We start from the raw sequence: 19,437 nt of genomic DNA, 5'->3' as shown, positions 1-19,437 counted from the left end.
ACATTTCTACTTAAACCAGTAAGACGCCTGAGAAGTGGCGAGGTCGCGTGCATGCATCCACCTGAATGACAGAAGACTGTTGGGCGAGCGCTGGGCGGTTCTCGAAATACGTGAACTACTGTACAGAGATTTTGTGCGTTTATTGTAAGATAGCTTGAATACTGTGGCCGCTATCACCCCAGGGCCCTTGGAAGTATCTGTTCTTTCCAGTAACCTTGGAGCCAGGATAAGAATGGCGACAGTTAATTTGCTCAGGTTGGATATAAAGTGGTAAAACACAATTTATAAACTTGTCATGGCTATTTCATTTTGTGATCGTACTAATTTCAACTTTACACAAAGTTTGTGTAATGTCCAGGTGTTGTAAAATACTACTGATTGGTTCTCAGCTAATGCTTCGAGACCCAATGGCGACTTATTGGCGAGTCACAATATTTTATATTTTGGTACTGACCCTGGTCAACAGAACACAACATCTTAGTGAACTGAACATAATAGAATAGAAGGAGATTTTATGTAACATTTGGCTTTGAATCCAATTCAATATAATTTGTGGCTGACTGCGTGACTATATAGGGTAGCTATAGGGTATAATGTGACACAACCTACTAGCCTGTGTGTGTGTGTGTGTGTGTGTGTGTGTGTGTGTGTGTGTGTGTGTGTGTGTGTGTGTGTGTGTGTGTGTGTGTGTGCGTGTGTGTGCGTGCGTGTGTGCGCGTGTGCGTGGGTCGGGCCAAACGCAGACGACGCTTTTACGTCACTCCCCGGGGCAGCTGTGTGCAGGGCCATTGGCGGATGGGTTTTAGCCTTTTTATCATAATGGTAGTCTCAGCCTGAAACCCATAGCCCGGAGGTGCGCATTGTGATTGGCTGGTTGGTTGTCAGGGTAACACGCAAGTTGACACACAAACGAGTTTACGCTGAAGAAAGTGCCGTACACATAGACAGTCTGATTTAAATTAGTTTCATTGAAATTAGAGATCATTTTAGCATTCGGCCTTTAAACTCACTATGGGGACCAGATTATGCCACTGATAAATTCATCAAGTTTTGCCTGAGTTGCCTCCTCCAAATGCTCCAATAGTTTGCTATGTAGGCCTATTCAACAAATGCTAGCCTATATCAGTTTACTTTATCATAGTAGCCTACACCATATGGCTGTTTTCTGTTTACACTGTAAAATACTCCGTTTTTTAACATACCTCGGTGTTAATTAACACAGTTGAATGAATGGAGGCATATTATGGAATCATATAAACGGTCGCCGTGACAACAAACCGGCCAATCGCTCCGACCCACCATCCCTCCGAGCCATGGGATGTAGAGACAGGTTCTTTCATATAGTCGGGCAGTGGAGCAGTGCTGAGCAGCCAGAGCCTCATATCAGCGCCATTGTGTGACGGTGTGAGTTCCTCCGCTCACACACAGGAGCAGTGCGGACGGCTCGCTATTATTAACACTATTAATGGCGTTATTATCCCGCTATTATCACTGACACGGACTGTTTACAGTATCCCGACGTTTCTCCGATGTTTCTTTTCTCCCCAACTCCGGGGGTGGATCTCTATGTGTTGGTAAGACAAGCTTTTAATTTTAAGCTTTTTAGTGGAGGGAGGGGGGTTGGGGGGCAGAACAGACAGACATGAGCAGGAATGCATGCATTAAACCATAATATGAAGGATATGAAAGAGACCTTTTATTTCTAATGAATAGAATGCCCGGGTCATTTCAGACCCAAATACCTATCGTTGACCATAGAGCTCCAAAAAGTTCTCAGTGTGTTGTCGCGATAATAAACAAGAGATGATCGATACTTGTCCAGGTAATGTCACATCTATTACACCACACTAGACTTCTTTTTTTTCTTTTCCCTTTTTTTTTTTTTTTTTTTTACTCATTTGATCCCTCTGTCTGACGAAAACTTAGGCGCCTGTAATAGGCGGGATCCAGTCAGAGGTAGCCTACGTTTGGGCTTACCGTCGTCTTGATCATAGAAACCCGCTTAATCAAACTTTTGAACCAAAGAAATAAGGCTGAATTGGTCGCTGTGGGGACACTTTGGACTGCCGACTTGTTGTGTGGTGGCTCTTGTTCTGCTCCTGCTGTTGTGGCGAGCGGAGGGTTTCTGCCATTTAAAGGGACTACTGTTTCGTAACGTGTTGCACCACAGCAACTCACACTAGTGTTGACAGTGGCGCTCTGCCTACTGTACTGATACTAGTGAATGTGACCCAAATGGTGTGCTGGTCTACAATGATTCATAGATGCACAGTAACACCCTCACTTGTCATTTTTCTTCATCAGTTCACCAATGGATAGACCACAGATGATTTTACTTATTGTGTAGCACTAGCTTGTGAGACAACATTAAGTATATAGGCTACATTTTTAACATAATATTGTACATTTTTTAAACAGTATTGTCGTTATCATTGTGCATTAAGGGAACCTGTAGTCACAGCCTACATTAGAGATACTGCATGAACTATTTTGATAATGTGGTGTCAATTTGCATACTGCAATAAGTTGGACAGGCCAAGTTTCTGCTGCTACAGTATTGCTCATCTCACTTTGTCACTGCACAAGTTCGATATGTTGTTCAAGAAGTTCAAGTTGGATAATGCCATAATGAGTTTGACACTTACTTATTATGTAACACATTGGATACTGTTGTTTTAAGTTTGATACTGCAGTATATTTGATATTTCAGTTGCAAGTTGTGTAATGTTAATGTTGAATATAGGCTACTACACATGCTGTTTGACACATGACGCACCTCACACATTCAATTCTGCAGTTGAATGCTGCAGTTATAACTTAAGCATTGCAATATTACGTTTAAAAAAAAGTCTCTCTGCACAACCTTGATATTTTGGTTCAATAGAGTACTCATTTAGGCAGTACTTAGTTGTATAATACCAACCACAAAAGCTGTTGACATCAAACGTATAGACTGGACGTTGGCTGGTTCCTGACGTATAGACTGGACATTGGCTGGTTCCTGTTGTTGACATGGTTCAGATGTATAGACTGGACGTTGGCTGGTTCCTGACGTATAGACCGGACATTGGCTGGTTCCTGTTGTTGACATGGTTCAGACGTATAGACTGGACGTTGGCTGGTTCCTGGTGTTGACATGGTTCAGACGTATAGACTGGACGTTGGCTGGTTCCTGACGTATAGACTGGACATTGGCTGGTTCCTGTTGTTGACATGGTTCAGACGTATAGACTGGACGTTGGCTGGTTCCTGGTGTTGACATGGTTCAGACGTATAGACGGGACGTTGGCTGGTTCCTGACGTATAGACTGGACATTGGCTGGTTCCTGGTGTTGACATGGTTCAGACGTATAGACTGGACATTGGCTGGTTCCTGTTGTTGACATGGTTCAGACGTATAGACTGGACGTTGGCTGGTTCCTGGTGTTGACATGGTTCAGACGTATAGACTGGACGTTGGCTGGTTCCTGTTGTTGACATGGTTCAGATGTATAGACTGGACATTGGCTGGTTCCTGGTGATGACATGGTTCAGACGTATAGACTGGACATTGGCTGGTTCCTGACGTATAGACTGGACATTGGCTGGTTCCTGGTGTTGACATGGTTCAGACGTATAGACTGGACGTTGGCTGGTTCCTGGTGTTGACATGGTTCAGACGTATAGACTGGACGTTGGCTGGTTCCTGTTGTTGACATGGTTCAGACGTATAGACTGGACGTTGGCTGGTTCCTGTTGTTGACATGGTTCAGACGTATAGACTGGACGTTGGCTGGTTCCTGGTGTTGACATGGTTCAGACGTATAGACTGGACGTTGGCTGGTTCCTGGTGGCGAGTGTTGCTGGAAGAAGAGTGGCGTGCTCTGCTGCTGCATGTAGACTTGTCTGCTGACCTAATTCTGTTCCCTCCCTTTTGTTCTGTTTTTTATTTATAGAGGTGTGTATGAGAGAGAGGTAACGAGGGAGAAAGGTAAAGAGAGAGCTAGAGAGAAAGAGGTAAAGAGAGATACTGTAAGTGTTAGAGAAAGGGCGTGTTGTGCAGTGCGTTTCTCGGCTTGCCAGAAAATAATGACTCCCCGTAAACAGGTAGACCCCCCCCCCCCACACACACACACACACACACACACACACACACACACACACACACACACACACACACACACACACACACACATACACACACATACACACAATCCTTCCAGTAGAGGTCCTGACTGCTGGCTGGGGACTTGATCCTCTTTGAGGTTTTAAGCTGTGTGTTCTGTCTTGATCTATGGTTTGTCAAGCCATCCATGTTTATCAGCTCTGCTGTATTAAAAAGAGTATTTGTCTGTGTGATAGGCCCCGTCAATTGATCAGAGGTGAACCCCAGTCCCTGCACATGGCAACATTGTTGTTTTGTTTGTGTTTGTGTTGTAAAAGCAAGCTAGCAGCACAGTCATGAGTCGTGACAAGAAGCAAGCACAAAGGAGAAGTGAGAGAGCATTAATGTCAGCGAGACATTAAGTGTTCAATCATTCCTTTGTAAGATGTTTGTAATATGCACTCTCTCATACAGTCAGTATTAATTCAACCTTGCTTACCTACTTAGGCTCCCTGTTTCAATACTGTATGCTGTGTGTGATTGGTAGGCAGTGTATTGTGCAGTGAAAACCCTGGTGCTTTATAATCATGTGTCTGTGCCATTATGTAAGATATTGTCGCTGCTCGGTGAGTTCTGACTGTGTGTGTGTGTGTGTGTGTGTGTGTGTGTGTGTGTGTGTGTGTGTGTGTGATGCCTGCCTGACCTCCTGAATGTCATGTGAGCTTTACGTTTCATGAGCACTGAACTACTGTAAACGCACGCACGCACACGCACGCACGCATACACACACACACACACACACACACACACACACACACACACACACACACACACACACACACACACACACACACACACACACACACACACACACACACACACACACACACACACACACACACACACACACACACACACGTGGACCTTGTTTCCACTCACATGACTTACTCATTCATTTAAGTTTAGACTGTCTTCTCCTACCATCTGTCCTCCTTCCAGCTCCTGTTACCACCTCCATCTCTGCTCATTGACAAATTGGCAAAAGATGTATACAAATAACTTTAATAAAGCTAACCTGAATGTTTCGTTAGCTGACACAATTTCCCTACTAAAGATAGCATAATATAGTTGTTTTGAGTTGTTAATTAAACTCTTGAGCAGAGAAAGTGTTCCCACTCCCAGGTCAGGCTGCTGGTATAAGAACACTATAGTGTTGCCAGGTTTAGCAAGAGAAACATGTGGCCAGGTTGTCTACAAACATAATACCAAAAGAAGCGACTAGGCTGCATAATCACACACACACAGGGGCTCTCCAGCAAAATGACTTTAAAATTGCATCAAAATCAGTTTTACCACTTGAATAGACTACAAGCAGCTCACAAAGCGCTGTGATGCAACGTGCTGTGAGCTTGTAGATAGACTATTTTCAAATATGTGGAATATTTGTGAAACATTTTAATTACACAAACCTTGTCCCTGGCACAAAATATATTCAGATGGGGTCCGTGGACAAATACTCATTTGGGGATCCTTCACAATGAAATGTTTGAGAACGACTAGTTAAACACCATTAGACTGCAAGCCCTAATAAGCAACTGCACTTTAGAAACAAGCCCCAAAAAACACAACCTGCAACTACCAATGTTTACAAGCGACTTTACAAAAAAAACAAGGCCAAAGTCGCTTATAATAAGTGGACTTGGCAAACCTGGCCTGGATCCTCGGGGTCAGAATTGAGAACCACTTCCTTGTTTGCCTTAGCAGCTACAACTCTTGTTGAAAGCTCTGTAACACACACACACACACACACACACACACACACACACACACACACACACACACACACACACACACACACACACACACACACACACACACACACACACAGGCCTAATGCTGTTCAGTGTAACTGTTAGGAGCACACACAAAACAAACACACATTTGCCTGGTTGGGGTTTTACTGCAAGGAAATGCAAATTATGCTGTTGAGGCATTTCAGGGAAAATTTCAAACGTGTAATGTAACTTGGATATGGCCATTGACTTACAATAAGGAGGACATCATGTAAATAGGCTACTGTAGTTTATAATTTGTATTATTAATATTATTATTATTTTCATTATTATTATTATTATTAATATTATTATTACTATTATTTTCATTATTATTATTATTATTACCCTTATTATTATTATTATATCATGAATACAGTTATTATTACTACAGGGCGGTATAATATAATATTTTTGGTGTACATGTCTTGGAGAGCCATGTGTTGTGTATTCAGCTTTACTCTGTGTAATTGGATTCGGTTAGGCGATATTGACAGAATCAATCAAATACGATATTTTGACAGAATACCTTAATATCGATAATGTGGCTAGGGCCTTAATCAATGCACTGACATTCTAAAACTAAAACGCACAGTTTAGATAACCTCTCCCCCAACCTCATCATTCACCCCCCCAACCTCTCTTTCTCTCTGCATTTTATTTCTGTCTCTCCAACATTCTCTCACACCAAACCCTCACACAGACAGAGAGTCTGTTCCCCTTCCTCTCTCGTTCACTGCCATGCCCCTCCTCTCCTCCTCCTCCTCCTACCATCTCTCTGCCGGTGTACCTCACTCCCTCTCTCATTCTCTGTGTCTGTCTCCCAGTCCTCCCTTCCTCATGTCCCCTGTCTCTTTTCCTTTCTATCTCCCCCTTCCTGCTGTCTCTCCGTCCCTCTGTCTCTCTGTCTTTCCGGCAGGGTAATATCAGGAATGTGTTTACTAGTGCTACATTGTGTGTGTGTGCGTCACATGTGTGCGTGTGTGTGTGTGTGTGTGTGTGTGTGTGTGTGTGCGTGTGTGTGTGTGTGTGAGAGGGAGAGGGAGAGGGAGAGGGAGAGAGAGATAAGAGAGAGAGATAAGAGAGAAAGAGAGAGAGAGAGGGAGAGAGAAAGAGAGAGAGAGACTTTGGTGCTACTAATCATAATCATGTGTGTGTATGTGTGTGTGTGTACATCTGTGCACGTGTCCGTATGACATGTACAGTATTTGCCACATAGGTCTGTGTAGTGTGTAGTGTACCCACGTGTGGAGATCCATACGCATCTCAACACATGTGCACTGGTACATGTGCACTGGTGTGTGTGTGTGTGTGTGTGTGTGTGGCCATACATACATGCAGCAAATTTGCATAACGATATGCAATACCTCAAGACTACAGTGTATACCTGCAGCAATGTAACGTGCACTTACTGTACTGTGTGTGTGTGTGTGTGTGTGTGTGTGTGTGTGTGTGTGTGTGTGTGTGTGTGTGTGTGTGTGTGTGTGTGTGTGTGTGTGTGTGTGTGTGTGTGTGTGTGTGTGTGTGTGCGCGCGTGCGTGCGAGTGAGGGTATCTGAGTGCGTTCTTACTTTCTGTACCCTGAGGACTGGAAATAGACCATTGCAGAGCTGAAGGGGGGAGGGGTGCAGCGAGCGTGTGCAGCTCAGGCATGGAAACCAGCGTATCCGGTTACAGGATCAGAATATCACTGCAGAATCCATCCAGGAGCTAGCTGGCTAGCTAGGTAGCTAGATAGTCACAGCACCACACATACTGAGGTGTCCGGTGTACTATTATGCAGAGAGAGTTGTTGTTAGGGTGTGTGTGTGTGTGTGTGTGTGGACACACACACACACACACACACACACACACACACACACACACACACACACACACACACACACACACACATGCATCTAGAAGTTTATCTATCATGTTGTGTATGTGTGTGCACATAGTACACAACCTGATAGTGATACATGTGCATTTTAACACACGAGCATGTGGATATAGTCAGCGGCATCTCAAAATGATTTATACTTTGTCGTACGACGGGGTCGTGTGCAAAATCTAGAAAATAGGTGATGCAGAAGATCATCTATTTTAGGCACATGACGGGCTATAAATTAAGCATAACACACACTAAAGTCTCTGTCAGCTCTGTTGCATTGTGTGACTTATCAGCTGTAAATAATTGTAACCTCTTCTGTCTCTGATAAGGGGTAAGGTTACAACTTTCACAATGAAAAGTGAGATCTAGATCTAGAGTCATTCACACTCAGGTGTTCACTGTTCATAATCCTCTCTCCTGTAGTAGTCAGTAGCACATCTCTGCTCCTCCAGTTCACGCTTCTGTGATTAACTGACATGCTGAGCTAATTATATTATAGATGATTCAGAATCAACTTTATTGTCGCAAAACAAGTTAAGGTGCAACAAGCTCACTGGGTGTAATTCTTCCAAATTTGCAGTTTCAAGAAAGGGGCGAAGAATAGAGAAAGAAATAAGGAAAACAAGTCCTACATGTAATGTAATATGAGCAAAAATAGAAATAAATAGATGTGCTAGGGCTGCAACTATCAATTATTGCCTTGGTTCTACCAAGACAATGCTGTCCCAGAAGATTGTGAAGTCCTGCGTGACTGTGTGTGTGTGTGTGTGTGTGTGTGTGTGTGTGTGTGTGTGTGTGTGTGTGTGTGTGTGTGTGTGTGTGTGTGTGTGTGTGTGTGTGTGTGTGTGTGTGTGTGTGTGTGTGTGTGTGTGTGTGTGCGTGACACTGCGTGCGTGCGTGCATGCGTGTTGGGGAGGGGGGGACCTGGGGTCATCGGTTTTCGGTGATCTGTGGCCTGGACTCTCTCTATACTGTGTTTTCTAATAATACAGAAACTTTATTATGTTTACAAAAATGGTTTCATTTCACTGTTTGGATCCTCTATTATATTCAGTCTATTGTAAATAAGTCATTGTGGTCATATGACACCATCTTTCAACTAAGTATAAATTAGCCTTTAGGGGAAGGGGTGTTCAGTCTGACCCATCTGTGAGGGTGACCTTGAGTCACCACTGAGGTCATGGCTCCATTTTAGCCTGGAAGACTCCCACACTCCGGTGTCATCTGCTACCCCATCTCGTCATTGGTTGGCTTATGATTCCATCTGTCCTGCATGCAAATTATAAACCTTTAGTAGGAACAGTGGGAATGCTGAGAAGTCAGACAGCGTAGGAGAGACAGAAAGTTAGAAGGTTTAGATGGAGGTATAGTGTAGGCCAGGTTTAGAGAGGGACGTGTCGGAGAGACAGACAGTTAGAACGTATGAGAGAGACAGTATAGGAGAGACACACAGGAGACTGGACTCTGGACTCAGGATTTGATCGTAGGCCATGCAGCAGTGGTGCATGTGGTTCCAGTGAGAAAGGGATTCTTATACAGCTTCTGATGCAATAAGTCAGTATTTAGTAAGTATACATACATAAATAGTTGTAGGCTTTACAGAACTCTGGATAGACAATGTAAATATGTGATAGTTTTAGGCTACATATATACAAATATGTATTTCCCAATCAATACAGATAGTTAAAATATCTTTTAATTAGTATCATTCGTTTAGGGGAGTTAGGGTCAGGTCTGTCTTTATAATGTGGTTTCACTGGAGGATTGCTATGAAAACTAAATAAATAAATAAGAACGGCATTACCCTCCTGCCTCATGATATTTAAATGTGTTTTTTTATTGACCCCCAAATAATTGATTCCAGTATTGACATACTCGTTTATTTTACAGTGACTATCATAAACAACATAAGGATTATTAACGTAATTTTGAGTGGACTGAAGGCAGACCTGCAAACTCATGAGGGCTGAAAAAGTTCACAGCAGCAGCCTAGCAGAGTTAAACAGTTATCATAATCATAGTGACATAGCCAACTGCAATTCATTATAAACACACCTCACCTCACCCAAATGGATGAGTCGAGGAGGGAAGGATGAAGGATGTAGAGGAGAGGAGGAGGAGGAAGGGAATAGGGACTAGAGGAGAGAAAGAGGAAGGGAATAGGGACTAGAGGAGAGAAGGAGGAAGGGAATAGGGACTAGAGGAGAGAAGGAGGAAGGGAATAGGACTAGAGGAGAGAAGGAGGAAGGGAATAGGGACTATAGAGGAGAGAAGGAGGAAAGGAATAGGGACTAGAGGAGAGAAGGAGGAAGGGAATAGGGACTAGAGGAGAGAAGGAGGAAGGGAATAGGACTAGAGGAGAGAAGGAGGAAGGGAATAGGGACTATAGAGGAGAGAAGGAGGAAAGGAATAGGGACTAGAGGAGAGAAGGAGGAAAGGAATAGGGACTAGAGGAGAGAAGGAGGAAGGGAATAGGGACTATAGAGGAGAGAAGGAGGAAGGGAATAGGGACTAGAGGAGAGAAGGAGGAAAGGAATAGGGACTAGAGGAGAGAAGGAGGAAAGGAATAGGGACTAGAGGAGAGAAGGAGGAAGGGAATAGGGACTATAGAGGAGAGAAGGAGGAAAGGAATAGGGACTAGAGGAGAGAAGGAGGAAAGGAATAGGGACTAGAGGAGAGGAATGGAATAGGGACTAGAGGAGAGAAGGAGGAAGGGAATAGGGACTAGAGGAGAGAAGGAGGAAGGGAATAGGACTAGAGGAGAGAAGGAGGAAGGGAATAGGGACTATAGAGGAGAGAAGGAGGAAAGGAATAGGGACTAGAGGAGAGAAGGAGGAAAGGAATAGGGACTAGAGGAGAGAAGGAGGAAGGGAATAGGGACTATAGAGGAGAGAAGGAGGAAAGGAATAGGGACTAGAGGAGAGAAGGAGGAAAGGAATAGGGACTAGAGGAGAGGAATGGAATAGGGACTAGAGGAGAGAAGGAGGAAGGGAATAGGGACTAGAGGAGAGAAGGAGGAAGAGAATAGGGACTAGAGGAGAGGAATGGAATAGGGACTGAGAGAAGGAGGAAGGGAATAGGGACTAGAGGAGAGAAGGAGGAAGGGAATAGGGACTAGAGGAGAGAAGGAGGAAGAGAATAGACTATAGAGGAGAGAAAGAGGAAGGGAATAGGGACTAGAGGAGAGAAGGAGGAAGGGAATAGACTATAGAGGAGAGAAAGAGGAAGGGAATAGGGACTAGAGGAGAGAAGGAGGAAGGGAATAGGGACTAGAGGAGAGAAGGAGGAAGGGAATAGGGACTAGAGGAGAGAAGGAGGAAGGGAATAGGGACTAGAGGAGAGAAGGAGGATGGGAATAGGGACTAGAGGAGAGAAGGAGGAAGAGAATAGGGACTAGAGGAGAGGAATGGAATAGGGACTGAGAGAAGGAGGAAGGGAATAGGGACTAGAGGAGAGAAGGAGGAAGGGAATAGGGACTAGAGGAGAGAAGGAGGAAGAGAATAGACTATAGAGGAGAGAAAGAGGAAGGGAATAGGGACTAGAGGAGAGAAGGAGGAAGGGAATAGACTATAGAGGAGAGAAAGAGGAAGGGAATAGGGACTAGAGGAGAGAAGGAGGAAGGGAATAGGGACTAGAGGAGAGAAGGAGGAAGGGAATAGGGACTAGAGGAGAGAAGGAGGAAGGGAATAGGGACTAGAGGAGAGAAAGAGGAAGGGAATAGGGACTAGAGGAGAGAAGGAGGAAGGGAATAGGGACTAGAGGAGAGAAGGAGGAAGGGAATAGGGACTAGAGGAGAGAAGGAGGAAGGGAATAGACTATAGAGGAGAGAAAGAGGAAGGGAATAGGGACTAGAGGAGAGAAGGAGGAAGGGAATAGGGACTAGAGGAGAGAAGGAGGAAGGGAATAGGGACTAGAGGAGAGAAGGAGGAAGGGAATAGGGACTAGAGGAGAGAAGGAGGAAGGGAATAGGGACTAGAGGAGAGAAGGAGGAAGGGAATAGGGACTAGAGGAGAGAAAGAGGAAGGGAATAGGGACTATAGAGGAGAGAAGGAGGAAAGGAATAGGGACTAGAGGAGAGAAAGAGGAAGGGAATAGGGACTAGAGGAGAGAAGGAGGAAGGGAATAGGGACTAGAGGAGAGAAGGAGGAAGGGAATAGGGACTAGAGGAGAGAAAGAGGAAGGGAATAGGGACTATAGAGGAGAGAAGGAGGAAGGGAATAGGGACTAGAGGAGAGAAAGAGGAAGGGAATAGGGACTAGAGGAGAGAAAGAGGAAGGGAATAGGGACTAGAGGAGAGAAGGAGGAAGGGAATAGACTATAGAGGAGAGAAAGAGGAAGGGAATAGGGACTAGAGGAGAGAAGGAGGAAGGGAATAGACTATAGAGGAGAGAAAGAGGAAGGGAATAGGGACTAGAGGAGAGAAGGAGGAAGGGAATAGGGACTAGAGGAGAGAAGGAGGAAGGGACTAGAGGAGAGAAGGAGGAAGGGAATAGGGACTAGAGGAGAGAAGGAGGAAGGGAATAGGGACTAGAGGAGAGAAGGAGGAAGGGACTAGAGGAGAGAAGGAGGAAGGGAATAGGGACTAGAGGAGAGAAGGAGGAAGGGAATAGGGACTAGAGGAGAGAAAGAGGAAGGGAATAGGGACTAGAGGAGAGAAGGAGGAAGGGAATAGGGACTAGAGGAGAGAAAGAGGAAGGGAATAGGGACTAGAGGAGAGAAGGAGGAAGGGAATAGGGACTAGAGGAGAGAAGGAGGAAGGGAATAGGGACTAGAGGAGAGAAGGAGGAAGGGAATAGGGACTAGAGGAGAGAAGGAGGAAGGGAATAGGGACTAGAGGAGAGAAGGAGGAAGGGACTAGAGGAGAGAAGGAGGAAGGGAATAGGGACTAGACTAGAGGAGAGAGAGGAAGCATTTAGTGAGAAGAGGAAGAAGAGTATAGCTGAAGGAAAGCAAGGAGGGAGCAGAGGGTAATAAAGTGGAATGTAAGGGGTGGGGTAGCTCTGGTATGTCAGTCCTGCTGTGTGTGTGTGTGTGTGTGTGTGTGTGTGTGTGTGTGTGTGTGTGTGTGTGTGTGTGTGTGTGTGTGTGTGTGTGTGTGTGTGTGTGTGTGTGTGTGTGTGTGTGTGTGTGTGTGTGTGTGTGTGTGTGTGTGTGTGTGTGTGTGTGTGTGTGTGTGTGTGTGTGTGTGTGTGTGTGTGTGTGTGTGTGTGTGTGTGTGTGTGTTGTACCATGAGTCAGTGACTCAGACATGCGCAGCTGCTGCAGAGCAGACCCACAAACTTTTTTAGATTTGGTTTGAAGGACAAGCTTAATTTTTTTTTAGAAAATATGGTGACCTTTACTTCCCTATCAAGAAAAGAGGAACAACTGGAAAAAAAAAAGATATATACTGTATATATTTCTATGTATTTATTGTCTTTTTTTTAAATTAGTTTTTGTGTATAATATCTTTTTGTGTATGTTGTTTAATGTTTCTCAAACAAAAAAAAGCATGTGCACATGTTTTTTTTATAGAGGAATCTCTCTAACATCAGGCTTCTCAATAAACACATTTGAAACCACAGAAAGTTTTTTCAACTCTTTGATGCTTAGTCTCACACACACACACACACACACACACACACACACACACACACACACACACACACACACACACACACACACACACACACACACACACACACACACACACACACACACACACACACAGTGTCTCAGTCTCCTGTTCTCCCTTGCCTAAATTGAATGTTTAGCATGTTCATCCACTCCTTCCTCTTCTCCTCACTCATCTTCCTCACCCGTTCTCTCTCTCTTCCTCCCTCCCTCCTTCCTTCCCCATCCCTCCTCTCTGTCAGCCCCCAAACTCTTCTTACTTTACCCTTCTCTCTCTCCTCCTCATTCTTTGTCGTCTCAAATTCCCAGCTGACTCTGTTTGTCATGGCAACCAACATCGTGGTGGCTGGCCCCGCAGCACTCACTTCCTGTGTGTGTGTGTGTGTGTGTGTGTACAGTGTGTGTGTCTGCGTGTCTGCGTCTTTGCGTGTGTGTGAATGTTATGGATGGGTGTTTAGCCATTTATTTTGTAAATGTGTACATTTAGAGTGTTCATGGCTATTTATTTATTACAACTGTTTCGTTTCCTCCCCAATTTTGGCGCTATGCCATCATGTAAAGCGCCTACTGTTGGTCTGGTGAGGGAGTAGGAAACCATGTGTCTCCTCAGATAGAAGTGCAGTCAAACAGCTGCTACGTTTCACCTGACAGTGAGGAGTTTCACCGGGAGAGCATAACAACACCGCGTCCCTCAAAGTTCCACTCCAGGCTGAACAGGCGCCTGTATGTGTCGCTATCGCAGTGACAAGAGAACGCCCTTCCCCAGCTGGCTTGCATGCATCGGCATTCAATAGAGCAGGGGTCTTCAACAGGGGGTCCAGGACCCATAGGGGGTCCTCAGAGATACTGCAGGGGGGGGGGGGGGGGGATCTTTGTGTGGTAGGGGCTTGATTTCCTCCTATATTCAGCTATTAGTGTAGATTTTCGTCTTACACAAACATTACATTCCCATTGACAATGAATGGAGAATTTTCGTCATGTGTCTGAGCAAATCGGCTATTTTCGTCCTACACAAACATTAAATTCCCACTGACAATGAATGGAGAATTTACGTCATATGTGTCTGAGCAAATCGGCTATTTTTGTCCTACACAACATTAAATTCCCATTGACAATGAATGGACAATTTTACGTCATAGTGTCTGAGCAAATGGACATGTTACGTCATGATGATGTACGATGATAAGAGTGCCCCTCACTTCACATGGGCGTGATTTTTTTATCTTCCACTAGAACCCTTGAATCCCTATTCCGGGGGGGACATTAGTTCAAAATAGCAGATCTACAAGCTGTGACGCGTTGTGAGCTTTTATTTTGTATTTATTTATTTTTGACGAAGAGCTTTGATATATAGGGAACAAAAGAGCAGACCAAGTTTACGGAGCCAAAGGTCAAGTTTACAAAGTATTGAGGGTTTAAGTGGTTAAATGTCTGAATACCCATATTTAACATGAATGTATAGTGGAGGGTCCCTTCTTCATCTCTCTCTCAGCTAAGGGGTCCTTGGCCTGGCCTGAAAAACGTTGAAGACGCCTGCAAAGCCGGTGCCACTGTCGAACCTTAGTCTCCACAGAGTGGTAGGCAGGTACTTTGTCCCTGCATAACCCGGACGCCATCACAAGCCTAGCTACATTATGAAACTGACATCAGTGCGCAGCAAACAAAGCCAACCGTCTCATTACAGACAGAACCTAGAACGTGAACAGTGTTAAAATCAAATTAAATTGTCATTATATCTTTCTGGTCATTAATTTTCAAAGCCAAGCCATACAAAATGAAAATTACAATACATCCCCAAAAGGGATAGCACTAAAAAGGTTTTTATTATTATTTCCACACAACAACTTTAAGGTATAATTATTAATGACATTGAAAATGAGTTTTATTACCCTTTTACAGCTTGTTTTTAAGTTACTATTTGTTGATTTTGTGGCAATCACAGACACTGGACATTTGATACATAAATCCAACAGGATAAAGTTAACCATAAAATTGTTCTGTGACTTTGGACCAAGTAGACTGGTTCAAGCATCTCTACTAGTGGTGCATGTTGACATGCGATGTAATAGAAAAAGCATGTTGCATATTTAGAACCATGCAGGCACTTCTACAAACTAACTTAATGAATGTGTCAAATCCAGTCTGGGAACTGGCAGTGGTCACTTTGAAAAAGTGAGCAAGCATTTTTAGCAGTGTTAGGGCAGCATGAAGCACAGTATTTGTTGAGTTTAAATAATAGTTATACACAATATTTTAATAATTTATTTATTTACATTAGTTGTTTTTGGTTAATAAGACCTAAATGGATAGTGATTTATTTTTATGTAAACTGTTAGCCGTGTTTTCGCCCCCGTTAGTGTGTGTGTGTGTGTGTGTGTGTGTGTGTGTGTGTGTGTGTGTGTGTGTGTGTGTGTGTGTGTGTGTGTTCGTGTGTTCGTGTGTTCAGACAGGGACAGGGTGCCTGAGCCTGTCAGCCTGGATTAGACTCAAAACGTACTGCAGCGATGCCTGCGTCCTTCTCTGCTCTCTTTCTCTCCTTTTCTCTCTGCTTTCGCTCTCCTCTTGTCCACTGCCACCCCCCCCCCCCCCCCCCCCCCCTCTCTCTCTCTCTGTGTGTGTTCGCCTCTTTGCTCTGCGAGTCTTGTCTGGTGATCTCGCTCTCTCTCCCGCTAACACTCATACTGTACACTGCAAAATTGCGAGTGTAAACTCGACTCTGAGAGCTCTGAGTTCTCTCTATCCCTCTCTTTCAGTTAATTTAAGTCCAGCACACTGCATTGACGATATAGCAAAATTATTAGAGTACAGAGGGCAACTATAAACTGGAGCCCTTTCCAATCGGTCTCAGTTTGGTCTAAATGATTGTCCTCCATGTAACTCGATGTACTGTTCCAACATGGCGCACCGGAACATGTGTGTGTGTTTGTGCATATGCGTGCGCTGGAGTGGGGAGGGGTGGGTTGTAAATCTGCCCTATGATCCTGAGCTACAGCAGGAATGCATGCTACTATTACATAACTGTGTGTGTGTGTGTGTGTGTGTGTGTGTGTGTGTGTGTGTGTGTGTGTGTGTGTGTGTGTGTGTGTGTGTGTGTGTGTGCGAGTGTGCGAGTGCGCGTGCATTTATGCAAACGTGTTGGTGTGTTTTCCAATGCATATACATGTGTCTGACTTTCTGTGTATATGTGTAATTGTGTGTTGCCCTGCACAGCGGTGAAGCTTTCCACAGCTGCTTTCAATGTATGTGGTGTTCTGGAATCCCCTGTACTGCCTTTAGAGAGGTTCCTCGAAATGTATTTGCGTATTATTATTATCCTTCTACCCTAATTGAAAAGGGGGGACCCATTTATCCGTTCGTCTTCTTCTACCAAACCACTCTGTTTGCACAGATTTCTCCATGCACAAATAGTAATGCATGCCATAGGAAATAAAACGCACTACATTGCATCCATGCAACATATTTACTGTACACATACTTTTGTGACAATACATTCTTGCGCAATACCTACCTACGTTGGCTGTGATGTCACTAGAGGTGGTGACGCCCTTTTTTCCTCATATTTCATCTAACTGGTTGGAATAACGTGTTCCTTCCACGCGCTATGTCCAACCGGGGAAACTCCCCCGTCAGGTGAAAAGGAGCGGTTTGGACTCCTCATGCATTGTAGGAAGCATGAGGTCAGTCCGTTGCTCTCCCCAGGTTGTCAGAGGGAGTGTAGAGCCCAGGATATTAGATAATTGACTCTGTGTGACAAAATGGGTTACAAAATAGTGGGATAAAATTTAAGAGAAAAAAAATCATCTATTGGATATAATGTTTTTGTTTTTTTTAATCAAAATTTTAATACATTTCTATTTATTTGTATTATTATTTTTGTTTCTATTTTTTGCCGTGGCGCGAGAACTCGACTGGCCAAGCTGCTAGTTATTATAATCTATCTACCAGTAAGACGCCTGGGGGTGAGCGTGCATGCATCCGCCTGGGTGATGGCAAACTGCTGGGCGAGTGCTGGCACCTTGGCATGGGGGATCAGATCAACATATGGAATGAATTCTGTACTGGCCATATATGGAGTGTGGCTTGAGTGTACAGGGTTTGATGAGGTCAGATCAACATATGGAATCAAGCCAGATCAGGTCAGCTCCATATATGGAGATCTAAGGGTGGCAACAGGAGCAGTGTCTTGAGTGTACAGGGTTTCAAAAAATTCAAAAAAATCCACGCACAAAACAAAAGCTCCCTAGATGGGGCCTTCCACAGTATCATCTCCTTTGCTTGTCTTAATCCCTTCTCTCTGTGCTTTTCTTCTCCCAGATATATGTTGGGTAAAGGCGCGAAGAGGAAGCTGGACGAGGATGAAGAGGGTTTGGAAGGCGAAGCGTTGGCGTCGGCGGTGGCGTCGCGGGCGGGGGAACCCGTGCGGGGCCCAGAGGGCCCGTCGATTCCCGAGGGCCTGTCCAAGGTGTCCTACACCCTGCAGCGGCAGACCATCTTCAACATCTCCCTGATGAAACTGTACAGCCATCGTCCACTCACTGAGCCCAGCCTGGAGCGCCGTGTGCTCATCAACAACATGCTGCGGCGCATCCAGAACGAACTGAAGCAGGAGGGCAGCCTGCGGCCGCTGCTCCTGCCCCCCTCCCCGCCGCCCGACGACCCCATGGACGAGGGCTTCCGGGAGGCTCCACCCTCCTCCTTCGGAGCGCTGTCGGGGGGAGTGGCGGTCCAACCGTCCAACCAGCCGCAGTCGGGCCTACTGATGCCGGCGTTGGCCCCACCCTCGCCTCACCCACTGGCCCCTCCCACCTCCTCCTCCCTGTCATCCCAATCTTGCCCCGCCCCTCTCCTGGAGGCCTGCCTCACCCCGGCCTCCCTACTGGAAGAGGATGGCGACTCTGCCTTCTGCGCCTCCTCCTCTCCTCCGCCGACTCCCCCGCTGTCTCCTCCTTCTCCTCCTCCCCCCGCCCTGCCCCCCTCTGCTCTTACTCCACTTCCTACTGCTCCTTTGTCCTCCCTCCTCCTTGGCCATGGGTCACCCCGGGGATCTGCGCCCGCCTCGTCCAATGACAGCTTCCCCTCCACTCCGACTGACATGGAGCTGGACCCGCCCACAGCCATATTATCCCGGACGGTTTCGGCAGCAGCTCTCGCCTCCACCACCACCTCCACTAGTACTACCTCCCCCAGTCCCCCACCGCTCGCACAGACCGCTCCCCTTGTCCCCCTCCCACCCTTGACCACCGCTGCTGGTCACCCCAGAGACAGCAGTACCAGAACTATAGGAAGCCCAAGACCGGAGGTCCACGGCGTCGTGTCGACAGAGGTCAGACCGATGGACATCCTGGCCGCGCACGTGCCCATGCATGCCCCTGTGCCCAGCAGCGGCCTGGCGGACATTACCTCGCCCTCACTTCCCTCCTCTCCCCCATCCTCCTCTCCGTCGGCAGGGTTCCTCTCTGACCTGGCGCTGGACGACATTCTGTTCGCCGACATCGACACGTCCATGTACGACTTCGACCCCTGCACGACCTCCGGCGCAGCCGCCGCCGCTGCCGCCGCAGGAGGAACGCTGGGGGTGGTCACCGCGACGGCGGCAGGGGTAGCGGTTGGCGCGGGACCTGGGGGCGGACTGTCCAAGCTGTCGCCTGTGGTTACGGCAGACGATCTGCTCAAGTCGCTGGCGTGTCCGTACGGTGGCCCCACCCAACAGGTCTCAGCCAATCAGCCTTTTAAGATCGACCTGACGGAACTGGACCACATTATGGAGGTGCTGGTGGGCTCGTGACTTGTCGACATGACTCACAACACCTCAAAGACATAGACTAATGACTTTGTTGTTTTTTCCCAGAGGAGATCTGACTGGAATAGAATATGGGGTTGATTGATTTATACAGTATATTATTGTTTTAATGTTTCTTTTCGTTGCTGGTTTATACACTTACAATGCCGGTAAATTGTAAACATCAACGGTGATGTCACTCAGTACTACTACTATTACTACTATTACTACTACATCAACTACTACTACTCCAATTC

General features: G+C 45.8%; 1 protein-coding gene across 2 annotated transcripts in view; it reads left to right on the top strand.

Annotated features, from left to right (window-relative positions):
* sertad2b (SERTA domain containing 2b) overlaps positions 1–19,202 on the top strand; it is a 54,517-nt gene extending 35,315 nt beyond the window's left edge. Inside the window, exons 1-2 of one of the 2 annotated variants that reach the window (XM_079511769.1) lie at positions 1,393–1,574; positions 17,716–19,202. In XM_079511769.1, the coding sequence (XP_079367895.1) occupies positions 17,720–19,186 (1,467 nt within the window). In that variant the 5' untranslated portion in view covers positions 1,393–1,574; positions 17,716–17,719 and the 3' untranslated portion in view covers positions 19,187–19,202. Of the gene's footprint in view, positions 1–1,392; positions 1,575–17,715 lie in introns of those variants that run through there. The other variant, XM_079511770.1, reaches the window with a different exon arrangement.
* Positions 19,203–19,437: the final 235 nt, after the last annotated feature.

Source organism: Electrona antarctica (genome assembly GCF_951216825.1).
Source record: "Electrona antarctica genome assembly, chromosome: 10".
Taxonomy (NCBI): Eukaryota; Metazoa; Chordata; class Actinopteri; order Myctophiformes; family Myctophidae; genus Electrona; species Electrona antarctica.
The sequence above is the reverse complement of the archived record's forward strand: the minus strand, read 5'-3'. Positions and strand labels throughout refer to the sequence as shown.